This window comes from Phyllostomus hastatus, unplaced genomic scaffold (genome assembly GCF_019186645.2).
Source record: "Phyllostomus hastatus isolate PE091 unplaced genomic scaffold, TTU_PhHast_1.1 phas_scaffold_1066, whole genome shotgun sequence".
In the NCBI taxonomy this organism is placed as follows: Eukaryota; Metazoa; Chordata; class Mammalia; order Chiroptera; family Phyllostomidae; genus Phyllostomus; species Phyllostomus hastatus.
In genome coordinates this window covers 28,112,533-28,128,211 of record NW_025334004.1, presented here as the reverse complement: position 1 = coordinate 28,128,211, position 15,679 = coordinate 28,112,533, and the positions used below count along the sequence as shown (strand labels likewise).

The 15,679-nt window shown below is 46.6% G+C and overlaps 1 protein-coding gene across 2 annotated transcripts in view; it reads right to left on the bottom strand.

The window, feature by feature from the left end:
* WDR11 (WD repeat domain 11) overlaps positions 1-15,679 on the bottom strand; it is a 54,373-nt gene that overhangs the window by 13,036 nt on the left and 25,658 nt on the right. For both annotated transcript variants that reach the window (XM_045854548.1, XM_045854549.1), the window contains exons 14-19: positions 10,407-10,515; positions 8,367-8,491; positions 7,307-7,454; positions 3,025-3,131; positions 2,562-2,676; positions 2,104-2,275 (exon numbers count right to left, since the gene is read on the bottom strand). In XM_045854548.1, coding sequence (XP_045710504.1) covers positions 2,104-2,275; positions 2,562-2,676; positions 3,025-3,131; positions 7,307-7,454; positions 8,367-8,491; positions 10,407-10,515 — 776 coding nt within the window. The remainder of the gene's footprint in view (positions 1-2,103; positions 2,276-2,561; positions 2,677-3,024; positions 3,132-7,306; positions 7,455-8,366; positions 8,492-10,406; positions 10,516-15,679) is intronic.

Genomic DNA, 15,679 nt, shown 5'->3' with positions numbered 1-15,679 from the left:
CAGCGGCCCACAGCCGGGGAGGGGTCAGACGGAAAAGTCGCCGACCGTGTGGACGTTGCATGGAAAGTGCACGGAAAGTCATTAAACTGGAATGTTACTACAGAAGTCTCATGCTCTTGGATCCCTTTCTGATGCTGCAAAAAAGAAGGTTAAGAATTTTTATGCCATTTATGCCCCTGGTAACAAGGCAGCAGGCAAGAAGGACTCTCTGAGTCAGAAGCATGGATTCTGATCTTGTATGTGTCTGACCCCTCCCTTGACTGGGGGTGAGGGGCTCGAACATAAATGACGAGGGTGTGGAGGGACGGGACTACCTAAGCTGTCCTAAAAAAAAAGAAACAGATTTGAACCATCAATCATTTGTGATGTTCTCCCTTGCTATAAAGGAGAACTGAAGAAATACGTTCAATGTGATGTATCGGTGCCTCTGACCTAACGTGACTTTACTTTTATCCCTGGCCCCAGTGAGTCCAAATTACATTTCTAATTCCCCTCAACAGACATTATTCTATCAAACACATTTCTCCAGGACAAAATAAGCGCATACCTGGAGGTAAATACACGGACATGTTTTTCCTACTCCATCTTTACACCACCACCGGTTTTTATTCTTTAACATTTATCGAATGCTGTTCCGAGTTTTGAGTTCAATTTGTACACTGTACGCACAACTTTATTGACCTTTTCCCATTACTACTTAAATTTTTTCCCCTTTCTGGCTAAGGCTGTCCCAATAGTGGTCAATTAAAAATTATTATCATTTTAATATGAGGAAAACTTTAAAAGAAAAATGCAATCTAGAGTCTGGCTGCAGGGTAGAGGTCCCAGTGCGGTGTTATTAAACTGTTACTGAATAGGGTTAATGGTGGGCTCTAATTTTGTAGTCCGTTAACTCAAGAATGAGCTACCTCGGCTTTGGAGGTTTTTAGAATCAAATGTTAAATTAAAGGTCAAAGATTGTATTCTCGCACTTCCTCACCTAGAACCAGTAACTAGGTTAACAGACAGATCATCCTGGAAGTTACCTCAGCTTCCTTATCACATGAGGCTGCACGCAACACTCAGCGTCCGGCTTCCCCGGTGGCACCACGGCTGCGCGGTAGGGAGTGCCCAGACACCGGGGCAGGGGTGGCGGCGACAGAGACAAGGCACACCTGACAGGAGGGAGCCCGGCCGACATCAGGCAGCAGCCTGCAGGTGCCTCAGGCAGGAACACCTCGCTGAGAGCAGGTTTCCAAAACGCCCCCGTCTCTGAACGCACCCACGATCGGCTCTACAAAGGTGCAGACGACCCCCGGAGCTGACCGTCCATGCTGCAGCGCAGGCCATGACTAAACGAGTCTCTTACAGGTTCTTTTACGGACCAGACAACCTGGGTGCGCGCCCAAGGCATGCTGGGAGACTGCTCGGTGCAGGGTGTCCCCTGCTTCCCCCAGGGAGGGTCAGAATGCGCCTCTTTCCGAAGGTATCTTGCAAGCACAGACACTGAATCCCATCAGACAAGAGCTGCCTTTGAACCTATAGAGTGACGGCTACATTCAATCTTGTCACTCTTTGCTTAAAGTCACACATGAGATTATTTTCACTAAAACACTTTACCTTCTGGTAAACAACAACCTTAAATAGATAATAAAGGCTAAGATAGGACAGTCACCTGATTCTGTTCTGACTGGCCATTTAACAAGTCATGAGACAGGCACCAAAACTCACACTCCCCAGAACGCTCCCCAGAGCGACTCTCAGCGACAGACGGCTGCACACGGTGTAAGGCTCATTACTAAACAGCCAGCGGCACCTTGTTCCCAGATCCGTGTCCCCCGATGAGCTCTAAATTCTGAGTCAGCCATCTTTATGAATGTAAACGTCTCTGATCTTTTGCAAAAGCACGCAGAAAGGGTCAGAGAAAGGGCACTTGCCAAGATGGAGCTGGGCGTGACTGGCCCCTGCAGCTGCAGGAGCCCAGCACCTCGGCAGCAAGGACACCCAGGCCCTCGGGGCTGAGAAAGCCAGGACTGAAGGGACAGAAGCTGCTCTCTCCCCAGGAAGGAGCACCTCGTGCACGATAAGGACAGGCTCCGAAGCGCCTGCGTCCGATGCCCATACCCGTCAGCTCCTGCTCGTCCATTCTGAAGCACGCGGACTTCATGGACATCTCCAGGACTCGGATGCACCCGTCGTCCGAGGCCAAGATCACTTTATCGGACGTACACCAGTCCACGTCCAGTATCCGGAAGGTCACATTCCTCCCACTTCTTAAACTGCTCACCATCTGCACCTTCAAGGGTGAGCGTGGTTGTCAGATTCAGAAAGAAGAGGAAGACATGCATCCTCCCGGGTTGTAGTCAAAGAGGGACAGTGCCCATGGCAAAGGCCCAGAGATGGTAGTAACGTTTAAAAACACGTACTGAGCTGTCACGCTTAGAACAAAGACACTATAAGAAAACTTCAGCAGGACAAAGCCGCTGTAAGTCGGGCAGCGCCCCCCCACTCCCCACCCAGTTCCCCCGGTGAAGCGGAAGGGGGCAGCCTCACCCGCAGCGAGCACGCGGGCACCGGCCTACCTCCTTCGTGTCCCACACTTCAGCTCCGTCGCTGTACATCGCTATCAGTTTCTGGTTCCCTTTGCCGGGAGCGAAACGGATCTTCCTCACCCAGCTGCGGTGCGTAGGAATGCCCCTGGGGACGGACAGACAGGAACCGGAGCAGCGGCGTGAGGCAGAGCAAGCTCTCGTCACCAGGACCCACGTGCCACGTCTCTTTCCACTCCCATTCCCGACAGGCTCCGGTGAAGGGGGAACCGCTGCGCCCCCTGGGACGGGGCCGCGTCGGACACAGGCTCCGCCCTTTCACAGCGGCTGGGGCACGTCCCAGCACCTCTGTCTGTGTGGCGCACGTGCAGGTATGAGTGATCCAGGGCTCGGACTGAGGCCCAGGCCCTTGCTCTCGAGCTCAGTGACAAGAGACGCACGTTAAGAGGTTACTTTTTAAAACACCAAATAACAAGGCTGCTTCCTTAACTCATACCTGGATACTCTGCCTTTCAAGTCCCAAAAATTTAGGTTTCCATCCGTATCTCCAAGAACTAGCATATCACCTTTCCAAGCGATGCAGGTAATACTACCCATACTTCCCTGGAAAAGAACAACAACAAACACACATAAATTTCACTATTTATAACCTGTCATAGCAGAGCAATACTTGTACTTAATGACTGTGAGAAAATCATAAAGGTATTTTAAATAAAACTTAACTTTAAATGGTTTTGCTTCACTATGAATGCAATCAAGCACTAACACACTCTGGACACTACGACAGCCGCCTGGCACGTCAGTCTCAACTACGGAGAAACGGGGGATTCCAGCCTAACAGACGTTAAGTTCTCTGAACAAGATTTATCAGAACAGATGTCTTTTCAGAAAGAAATGCCTTAAAGACAAGTGAGAGATACAAAGAGAGAGAGAGAGAGGGAAAGAAAGCCTTTACCAAGGAGCTCCTGTCTCCAGCTTATCTCCCGCTGCAGAATAGGATAAGCACACCTATTCCAGGGGCTGTTCTGTGACAGCTGTGCAGCTCTTCCTACTGAAACTGAGGGTCCAGAGCTGCAGCGACACCTTCTGGAATAACGGAGGCGAAGGGACCCTATGCCTCTGCATGAGACACCGCACACTCTGAACGCACGGAAAGCTCTGCAAAGAGGTGACCTATGGAAACGCAAAGCTAGGGCCACGGCGCTGTGGCGTGAACTCAAGGTGGGCGGAGAGGGGCCCGCGGCTGAAACGGACACGCACAGGCTGCACGACAGAGGCTGAGGAGCCTGGGCTCGAACCCGAACTTGACCACTTAATTTGTTGTGTGACTTGGGGCACGTTTACTTCATCTTTCTGCGTCCTGGATTTTATCATCAACAAAGCAGGGTAAGCTCATGAAACCTGAGGGGCTCCCATTAGCATTACTAAAATTATACAGGTAAAGGCCTTAACACAATGCCTATCACACAGTACAGAGTCAATACACGTTAGCTATTAAATAGTATTATTGCTCAATTACTTCTCTACTTATTAAAAAATCTTATTCTTGCATTTACAGAATGGTATAAAAATCCCATTTTGTTCTCACGGCAGCCGCAGGAAGGTGCGGGCTAGCTCCAGGGCTGCCAAGCGGACCGTTAACACACCGGCACACACCCCCCCGCACACACACCAGCACACACACCCCGGCACACACCCCCGCACACACACCCTGGCACACACCCTGGCACACACACACCGGCACACACACCCCCGCACACACACCGGACACTGCGGGAACCCTAATCGCGGTCACGGAGCACAAGAAACACTAGGCTAAAACTGAGTATTTTAACAGATTCAGTAACAAAAAGAATGTTAAATAAATAGAATTCTGTATACTATGACGCAACACTCCAAAATCTTATTTCTGTTCTTCTGACCATATTAACACAGAACAGATGTCTTTTCAGAAAGAAATACCTTAAAGACAAGTAAGAGATATAAAAAGAGAGAATGTTTAATTAAGAATTTGCCTTTAAATATATTAAGAATTTGCCTTTAAATATACTAGTCTTGAACACTTCCACATTTTATTTTTTTTAAGATTTTATTTATTTATTTTTAGAGAGCAGCGAAGGGAGAAAGAGAGGGAGAGAAACATCAATGTGGGCTTGCCGCTCACGCGCCCCCTACTGGGGACCTGGCCCACAACCCAGGCATGTGCCCCGACTGGGAATCAAACCGGCGACTCGTTAGCAGGCTGGCACTCAATCCACTGAGCCACACCAGCCAGGGCCACATCTTATAAACTTACTTTCAAATTTCTAAAAAAATCATAATATTAAAGTTTAAATTTACCCAGAAATCAGTGCTATCTATCAGCTTAGAATGACAAATGCTATGTGGCTCCAAGGAACCACAGTCATTAATGCAAGATTAAAACCCAACAGAAGAACACCATTAGCTGACACTGACGTGTTGCTCACATGTAAACTAGGGTGTTTGAAATATCAGAACTAGGGCTGGTGCAGAGCAGAGACAGTCACGTTTGCCCACTGTTCCGGTTTCCTGAGTAAAGGCCGCCAACTGGAGACTCTCCATGGGGACATAATGTAAACTATACCACGCCTTCCTCTCCTTTCCACAGTTTTATATACTGTAGATAGATTTACATACTGTGTAGCTATACTATAACTAACTGTGTAAGTCATGAGGTCAGAATCCGAAGGGAAAGTGTCAACTCCAAACAAATGGTCAATAGTTTACACTGGAGAGGAAGATAACATAAATAATGGATTAAAAATAAGCAAACAGAACCACTGGCTAAATTCTACATTATAATTCCTAGAACATATGTTAACAACGGGAAATGAAAATAACAATCCACAACCAACGTCTCTCGTATTACTCAGTAGACGCTCAAGCCTCTGTTTCTCTGAAACGACCTACTCTAGAACGCGCACTAACTTCACCGGAGCTGCCTCCTTATCCTCGCTGGGCTGCGCTGGTCACTGTCTGCGGACGAGGGCTTCGGCTGCGGAATAAGAGGACCGGGCAGGCGGCACAGACTCGCTGACCCTGACGCCAGACCTCCACGAAGAGGGGGAGACCCTGAAAAGCTCCACGGCACAACTATCATCCTGCAAGACGCCCTCGCAAAAAGGAAAACTCGTGTCAATGTCCAAAAATGTTAAACTCTTTGGGAGGTAAAGGAGGGGACTGGCCCCTCACAAGGCACTGGACTGTGTCTCCACTCCTGTCTGCAGGGTGAAGCGACGAGAACAGGGACCGAGCTGTTCCGGGCGGCACTGGAGGAGCCCGACGGGCCCGCTGGGTTCCGAAGGGGCGGCTCTGCGCGCGAGAAGGGAAGCTGACTTCCCCAGGGGCAGCTCCGCCGCGCTGCCACTCCGTCCGCACGCTTCAGCAGAGCCTTCCTGTCCACGTGCTGGCAGGTTAGGTTCTTTCCCGAGACTAACGATCACCACGGACGTCAGTCTTCCACACCCGCATTATTCATTTTCAGCCTTTCAAACCAGCAAGGGTTTCGGCAACGCTAGTGATGGCTCACAACGGACGACGTCTCTCTCGGGCAGGACTTGTCCCACACGGCCGTGGAAAGGGAGGTGCAGCGCGAGGAGCGCGTTCGCGGGCTCGCTTCTGTTTTCAGGGGTGAAGGCCGTGCGCACCCCTCCCGCTCTCCCGCACCTGTCAGGAGGGTGGGGGGCCGCCTCGGGAGGCCCCGTGCACTGCCCTGCCGTGTCCCCTGGTAGTCGCCGCCCACAGCGCACAGGCGGCCTGCGAACCGGCAGCTCGCTGTGCAGATGGCGGAGAGCGACTTCTAAAACTAGGTCCTGAAGGACAGCGCAGCTTGCTCTGCACTCCGTCTTGACCCGCGCCCCCGGATGCAGCCAGCTGCAGGGTGGTGAGGACACCGGGACAGTCCCGTGGAGAGGGCCCCGTGAGGAGGGCCTGAGGTCAGCGTTCAAGTGCACCGGCCACGCACGTGAGCACCGTAGCGGTGGACCCCCGCCCCCGGCCCGGCCAACATCCTGACTCAACCTCATGGGACCCCCGGCCTCCTGTGAAACATGGGGGCCGGCACGCGACGGAAACGTGCCATTTTTGATGGCAATTTAAAATACATACATATCTCCTAAGAAACCATCTCCTGCCTCCACTTCACCACTATGGCAACATTAGTTAACAAAAATTTTCTTAATCTATCCACTAAAAACAGCCTGCGAGGTACACGCTGACACAAACTGGTCACTGCGAAACCTGAGGCAGAGGGTTCCACGAGGCCACGAGGAGGATGAACATGAATCGGTGAACGTCAATGACACTACCACACCCACGACCTGATCACTATCATCCACAGGTGACTCCAGACTGTAAACCAGACCCTTCAGAACCAAAACCATTCCCGATGCCTGGAATGGGGAGGGGACAGATCCCGAGTCTCAGAGACACCCGAGTTTAAAGCCGCCATGTCACCAAGCTGGGGGGAGGGGGCTCGGTTTTCCCATAGAGAAAAGGCAGAAAGTTCCTCGTGGGTCACCATGGGGATAAAAGGGCGTAGCACACGGTCAGTGCTCAGTGGAAGCGGCTGCAGTGCTGCAGCAGCGGCGTGGAGCACGCTCCACCAGTGACGCGACCTCGTCAAACACCAAGGCCTGCCTGTCCACAGCAGACTTTCCTGACGCAGCTCTCCAGCTCCAGCGCGGCTTCACTGGAAACGGAGCCGACACCGCCTCTGACAAGAACCCTAGCGGACAGGCGACCCGGGGCAGACTCACGTCGGGCGGGATCCGGGCGCTGTCCCGCACGGAGGTGCCCTCCACGGTGAAGTGGTACACCTGGCCGTCGACGTCGGTGAACACGAAGTGCTCGCGCGCGGAGATGTTCTGGCTGAGCTCCGCTTTACTCTCCGCTTCCTGCAGCAAGCTTCGGGGCGGAAACAAGACAGAAATACCTCGTTTCCCTAGAACGACACCCACAGTCAACTCACCCAAAATACAGAGGCATTACCGGGAGGTCCCAAACCATAGAAAACAGGGCTGAAGCGAGCAAGAGGAAGACACCAGTCACGGCCAAACCACCCAGGGGCGCACGCCCGCCCTGCCCCGCCCGGGGGACCCCGGTGCTCAGGCTCCACTAGCTCTCTGCTCTCCTCGGCGGAAGGGAGGCCCCGCCTTCGCCGCCGCTCTCCCGGATGACGGCTTTTGTTTGTAAAATTGGTGCGGGTGGGGACAGTACGTAAATTTAGAATTCCCAATATATTTTCTTTGGTGTACGTAAGTGACAGTATGCTCTCTCTGTACGTTCAACGTTACGTCTCTTTGAACTTCAGAAGCTCCGGTTTATGAAACAGAGCGATCATTTCACTAATGGCTGTCACTGTATAAGTCAGTGGTTTTCAACCTTTTTTATCTCATGGCACACAGGAACTAGTGACTAAAATTGTGCAGCACATCAAAAAATATATGACATTTTTTGCCGATGTGTCAAAAGAAATAGGTACGGTGTTGGTTCATTCACCCCATAGGGGGGCTGGTGTGTTGGCTGCTGTCACTGCTTTCTCTGACGGTCTGAAGGAGAAGAGTCCCCGACTACAGCCAGGCGTCACACGCTTCACAAACCCCTGTGGCCCACCGGCTGGAGACCGCGGGCATGAGTGCTGGCCGCGCTGAGCGACTCGACAGTCAGACGAGCTCTGCAGTAATCCGGGTGTGCACGAACACACCACGGCATGTTCAAAACCAGAGTGCCACCTGCTTCCAGGGACGCCTTCGGTGACGCCTTCGGTGACACCACCTGGGCAGTGCCCGTGAGGCGGCAGGAGAGGGCGCACCGCACCTGATCACGGACGACTCGGCGATGCTCAGCTCCGCGTCCGAGACCACGGTCTGGCGGGCCATGGCCTCGCGGGTGGCCAGCTGCTTCTTTCGCAGGCTCTTCAGGTTGTGAGACGGCGACCACTCCTGTGAGGCGAAGACAGACACACCTAGAGTGCCCCGTCTCCTTCGGCCTAGAGCCCTTCTAGAACGTCCAGGCATACTTGCCATTGCTCAGCTTCACTTACTATTAACACACGTGAACTTACCATTTGTTCTTAGAATTTATGTTCATGGAAAAGCTGAATGAATACATTTCAGTTAGAGCTTAAGGTAGAAGAGTTTCATGGCAAATTTCCAAAAAGTCTAACGTTCTGGTACTTTATTGTTTTTACAAAATGAAAATAACACATTCGGTGATGGCATCTCCTATCCCTCCCCCCACCCGCCAGGGCACAGGGCGAGACGATCACGTTCTGCTGTCCCTGCCACTGTCACCCGCAGGTCCACCTCCAACCTCTCACTTCATCTATCGATCCCTTTACACGCCCACCGGCTTCCGTGCAGGTAATCTACCACGCTCTCGGGCGTGTGCATTCTTACCGTGCCCTTACTTTACACGCACGTGTTGGTAACTTTCACAAACGGCACTGTGTGGTCTGTTGCATCTGTTTCGGGCTCTCTTTGCTCCGCACAGTGTGTCTAAGTCCCATCCCCTCTTTCTGCGCGCGACGTCACAGTCCACACGTGCGTGCGCCCACCAATTTCCTGTCTGCCCTCTCAGCGAGGGACGCCCAGATCGCCTCCAAACTCCCCTCACGACAAAGGACACTGCAGCCGGCACCCTGACGGAAGTCCCCTCCCGGCCAGGGGCTGAAGTGAAGGCTGCAGCACAGCAGGGGCCATGTTTGCCCAGGAGCTGTCCGGACGGCCTCCCTGGCCCACCCGCCTGCCGGCAGTGCACGAGGGTTCCTACGGCCCACGCGACCCCCACATCTGATGCTATCTGGCTGGCCCTCCAACTCCTGTTAGTCTAAAAGACGCATCATGCTTATTTCACATCGCACACCTCTACAGACTGATGAGCTGGACATATCTCCATCTGCTGGTTGGCCTGTCAGGTTTCCCTGGCATCCACTAACTGATCACATACGTGGCCCATCTGGGTTCCTGTCTTTCCACGATTCACGTGCAGGGGTTCCCACAGTGCCAGTCCCCTAGAGGGGTCAGTCAGTCCCCTGTCCGTCTTGGGTACGGGGAAATTTCTATCTCCAACTTCTCTTGCATATTCAACTTTGACATTGGTGTCCATCGTTGGAAAGAAAGTACCAATCTTGACCTAATTAAACATTAATTTCTTTTTTTGCCTTTTGGGTTGATTTTCTGATATCCTTTCCTGCCCCTACAACACAAATATTCTTCTACATTTGATTACATAAGTTTATAGCTTTATTTTTTTACATTTAGGTCTTTAATCCTGTGGAGCCCACCTCTGAATGCATTATGTAGAGATCCAGTATTTTTCTCTGTATGGCAAGAGCTTTCCCAATACTATCTCACACAACAGTCCTCCCCACCCCACCCCTCGGATACATGTGCTCCTTCACTGTGTATTAAGAACCTAAATATTCAGGGGTCTGTTAACGAGCTCTTCATGACACTGATTCACTTCCTGTTCTTGGGTCAATACAACATTGTTTTCATTTCTCTGCTTTTGTCGATTGTACTACTCAGGCAGAACGGACCCAACCCCCATCTCCCACTTTACTCTTCTTTTTTTCCAAGGTTGACTTAGCTATTATGACCTTTAGTCTTAAATAAACGTTTTAGAGTATGTTTATCACATTCCTCAAAACATCTAAATAACTGGAATTGCACTCCTGCAGTATTAGCTTAACACATCCAAGAATAAGAGTTATCTCCATCTATTTAGATCATCTTCTCTGAACACACATTTTCAGTAAGAAAATACAAGGCAGTAGTGATTTCAATTCAAGGTAAAGAAACATGTTCACTACATATACATACAACTAAACTGTTTACTTTTTAAATTGTAACTTACCAAAGCAGTGATTACAGGGAAGTTTTTGGACATTTCTCTGAGAATGGTACAAGTCCTAACATCCCACAACTCCAGGGGTTTATCTTTGAACACGACTGCCAAATACTGCCTAGAATAAACAAAATGACTAAATAAGCCCCTTTGTGCAAAATTTCCACCATACGTAGTGCAAGTAAAAAGTTCAGCAAGTCAAATGCCTCAGGGGACACACTGTGAACAAAGACAATTTGAACCATCCTGCAGCAGCCCTCGGGACCAACAGTCCTAAGAAGGCAAAGCTCTCAGACGACCTTGGAGAGCCATCCAGCCACACGCAGGCGAGAAGCCCAGCCCGGAAGGATCGGAAACGGCGTGAGTTCGCATCCCAGTGCCACAAATTACAGTTCCCTCCCCAGGCTGTCTTCCCATTCGGGACAGGAGAATTACCACCGCCTACCTCGATGGGTCGCATGCAGGGGAGGGTAAAAGTGAAGTGAAAAATTATGTAAACTCTCCACCACGCTGATGTTAAGAACATGTGACCGCAGGAAGATCCTGGTACTCAGTGGATCAAAGGACCTTGGTCCTCCTGCTCAGGACCAAGTCTGCCACTCAATAATTACTGGCCTCAGTCAAACCATGTGACCTTTTCAAATTTCATGCTATCGATCTTTAAAATGGTGGTAAAACCTATCTTACCCACCTCACTGGATGCTGTAAGGAGAAAATAAAAGGGACGGTGCACATGAAAGAATTGTGTAAGTCATGATGGATTACCCGAATGCAATGCTACATATTTATTATAACTGATATAAAGGCATCTAAAAGCTTGTGTGTAAATAACCAATGTCAGACAGAATCTGGTACATGCTATAAAGATTCATTACAGGAGATTTATTTTGAAAACAGGAAAATGGCATTCTAGGCAGTTACAAATATGACAAATGGCAAAAGACAGGAAAGGACACAGGGTGTTTGGTGGGCGGGGCGGGGGGGGGGCACACACCATCTGAAATGCCGAGTGAGAGCAACCAGCGTGAGAACGAGGATTGAAATGAGAATTCTGGATCACTTCACAGAAGATCTAGAACACCCTGAGATGCCAGGCTAGGGTGTGCAGAAATTAGTTCTGCAGAGAACAGGGGAGCTCTGAAGGTTTTACAGCAGGGGGATAATGTGATCAGCTGTTTCAGATTTATTAATTTAGCAGGCAAGACTGACTGGAATAGAAAAGACCAGAGTCCAAAAAGTTTGAGCAATTCTCAATTTTTTTAGTCTCAGGGCTCCTTTGCATTTAAAAAAAATCATTGTGGACCTCCTGCAAAGAATTTTGTTTATGTGGATTATAACAACTGATATTTTGCATATTAGAAATTAAGCCTAATAAATGAAAACTACATTATTTCATTTAAAATAAAAAAAAACCTAGCAAGATGGTCTATTTAAACATAAGCCACATGGATAACTTTATTAATATAAATAATTTAAATACTGCAATTAGAAAGAGAGATGGTCAGAACAAATAGAAAAATAAGCCCCAATTATATGCTGCCTACAAGAAATTAACTTTAAATAAAAACATACAGGTAAGTTACAAGTAAAAGGCTGGAAAAGATACACTATGTAAACACTAAGCTACAGAAAGCTCGAGTGGCTATACTTAACAGACAAACCAGACCGACTTCTGAACAAAGAATGTTACCAAAAACAAAGAGGTAATGATCATTTCATAATGATCAATAAATCAACTAATCAAAAGGATATAGCAGGACTAAATATTATGTACCTAATAACAGAGCTTTAAAATACCCAAAGAACTTGAGATCTTCAAAAGAGAAATAAATCCACAAAGTTTGAAATTGCAACACTCATTTATCTTTTAGTAACAGATAGGGAAGCAGATAGAAAATCTGTAAAGAGAACTATAAACCACAGCGAACCAGCATTTACAGAATATTCTAATCAACAACAGGAGAATACGCACCCTTTTCAAGTGCACACGGAACATTTATTAAGATACACCACACATTCTGGGCCACGTAACAATGACATGGAATTTAAAAGGACTGACGTAATATAAAATATACTCTTGGATGCTCACAGGAACTAGAAAGTAAGAGGAAAATATCTGGAAAACCTCCTAATATGTTGAACTTAAACAATGTATCTATAAGATTCTATGGAAATTTAAAAGTATTATATAGTAAATTAAAACTCACCATATCAAAAAACGTAAGGTACAGGAAAAATAGTGCTTACTACAGCATTAAATTCTCATATTAAAGCTTTCTTTAAAGAAAGACCTTAATTCAACCACCTAAGGTTCCACCTTAAGAAAAACAAGAATGCATTAAATCCAAGGTAAGCAAAAGGAAACAAAAGATAAGCACTGCAGTCAATGAAACAGGAAATAGAAAATCACAGAAAAAAGAAACCAAAGGGGTTTCTTTGAAAAGGTGGATAAAATTGATCAACACAATTTATTGATAACAGGAATGAAAATGATATCGGTCAGATTACAGACATTAAAAGAATAAGAGAATATTATGAACAAGTTTATATCTATAAATTCAACAACTTGAATGAAGGGAACAGATTACTTGAAAGACACCAACTACTAAGCTCACTGAAAAAATTTTATAGTTAAATTATATTCAATTTACTTCATAAATAATAGAGCTCTTCAGGGTATATCTAACCTAAAGAGCTGAATATCCATGAAAGAAACTGAATTGATACTTAAAAACTTTTGCACAAAGGAAATTCTAGGACCAGATGGGTTCCCTGGTGAATTTCCTAATTAAGAAAGAAATGATTGTCAATTTTACACAAATTCGTGCAGGAAAAAGAAGATGAACAAATACTTCACAATGCATTTCAAGGTCAATAATCCCTCATTCTAAAACCAGGCAAGAATATTACACAAAGCTAGACCAATATCCTTCATGAACACATATGCAAAAATCTATAATAAAATATTTAGCAAATCAAATCCAGTAGTACATCGTGTCCAAGTGGAGTTTATCCCAGGAGTATATAGGTGGTTTATCATTTGAAAAAAAAATCAATCAATGAATTCACCATATCACCTGACTTAAAGAATAAAACAAAAACACCATACGATGATGACCATAAATGCATAAAAGAATCTGCCAAAATTCACCGGTCTGAATGGCTGTCATAAACAAACCAACAAACAAAAGTGCCGGTGAGGTTGTGGAGAAAGGGAACCCTAGTGCACTGTTGGGAATGCAGACTGGTGCAGCCCCTGTGGAAAATAGTATGGAATTTTCTCAGAAAACTAAAAACTAAAACTTGCTTTCTGCCCCAACAATTCTACTGCTGGGACTATACCCTAAGAGTCCTGAAACACCAAAAGAACTTCTGCACCCCGATGTTCACAGCAGCACAATTTACAATGGCCAAGTGCTGGAAGCAACCTAGGTGCCCATCAGTAAATGAGTGGGTCAAAAAACTGTGGTACATTTCCAGGATGGAATTCTATGCAGCAGAAAGAAAGGAGGAGCTCCTGCCCTTTGTGACGGCACGGATGGAACTAGAGAGCACTGTGCTAAGTGAAACATGCCCAGCAGTAGAAGACAAATACCATATGATTTCACCTGCAAGTAGAAACTAACCAACAAAACGAACAAGTGAGCAAAATAAAACCAGAGACATTGAAATAAAGAACAAACGGACAGTAACCAGAGGGGAAGGGGATAACGGGGGGAAAAGGGGAAGGGTCATCAAGGAACATGTATAAAGGACACAGGGACAAAGCCAAAGGTGGATCGGATCCGGATGGGAAGTAGGGGTGGGTGGGGTGGAGAGAGTGATGGGAGAAATGGAGACAACTGTACTTGAACAACAACAAAAATGAATAAATAAGATTTTGCAGAAAGAAAAAGAATCGGCCAAAATTCAATGTCTATTCAAGGACACAAAATTTCAGTAAACTAAAAATAGAAAATTTCCTTAATCTAATAAAGGGCATCTACAAAAAACCCTATAGTTAACATTACGTTTCATGTTGAAAGACTAAATGTTTTCTCCATAAGGTCCAGGAACAGAGCAAAGGTAGCAGCTCTCATCGCTCCTGCCCCACGCTGCACTGCAGGGCCTAGTCAGCGTGGGAAAGCAAGGGGAAAAAGGCCTACTGGAGCTCCCTCAAAAAGACACAGAAGTATCTTCACTGGCAAGCAACACAACTGGAAAATTTTCTACATAGAAAATTCTAAGGAATCAATAAAAATGCCACTAGAATTAAGTTTAGCACACTCGCAAGTAATTATTATCAATAAATTAATTATTTCAGTATACAAGTAATGAATAATTGAAAATTGAAGTTAAGAAAGAAAAATACCGTTTATAATAGCATTATAGAAAAAAATCAACAAATGATTTTGTAAAACCTATACACTGAAAACTACAAAGGATTTTTGAAAGAAATTAAAGAAGACCTAAGTAGACAGATACACCGTTTTCATGAACCACAAAACTGAGGATGTCAGTTCTTCCCAACAGCAACCTACAGACTCAACGTAACCCCACAGGGAGCTTTCCTGGCTGAACTGATAAACTGTATTTCCTATGGAAATGCAAGGATCCTAGAAAAAGTAATTTTGGAAACTATTTTAGAGAGCTTACTACATCTTTCTTTGATCTTCTGATTGGTTTTCATTTAGTCTTTATTTTTAATAATCCTGTCTTACATGTATATTCCCTTGGAACAAAACCTCAGAAACTTTCTGCACTTATAATCAGCATTAATTATAAATCAATAAAACAAATGCTTTCACTTTATAAACCCATCCTAGGTGGAAGAATCTGAGAATTTCATCATTTAACAAATAGCATTTTCTTAGTGGGTGACAGGATTTATGTCAATAAGCTACAGAACAGAACAGGATTACTGGTTTTACCAATCTAATGAGATAAGATCCATACAAAAGTGGCCTCATCTTTGTAGAAGTGGAGGATTAAAAGAGATAGGAACTTAATTTTATGATCAAATTCTCTTCTTTTTAAAAAAAAGACTTCATTTATTTTTAGAGAAAGGGGAAGGGAGGGAGAAAGAGAGGGAGAGGCAGCATCAACCAGCTGCCCCTCGCGCGTCCCCAACTGGGGGACCCGGCCCACAGCCCAGGTGTGTGCCCTGACCGCGAATCAAACCAGAGAACTTCCGCTTTTCAGGATAAGGCTCAATCAAGTGAGCCACACCGGTCAGGGCAAATTATTTTCTTTGACATGGCTGCAAATCACTATTTGTTAACATTGAGAAATCCTATATGGAC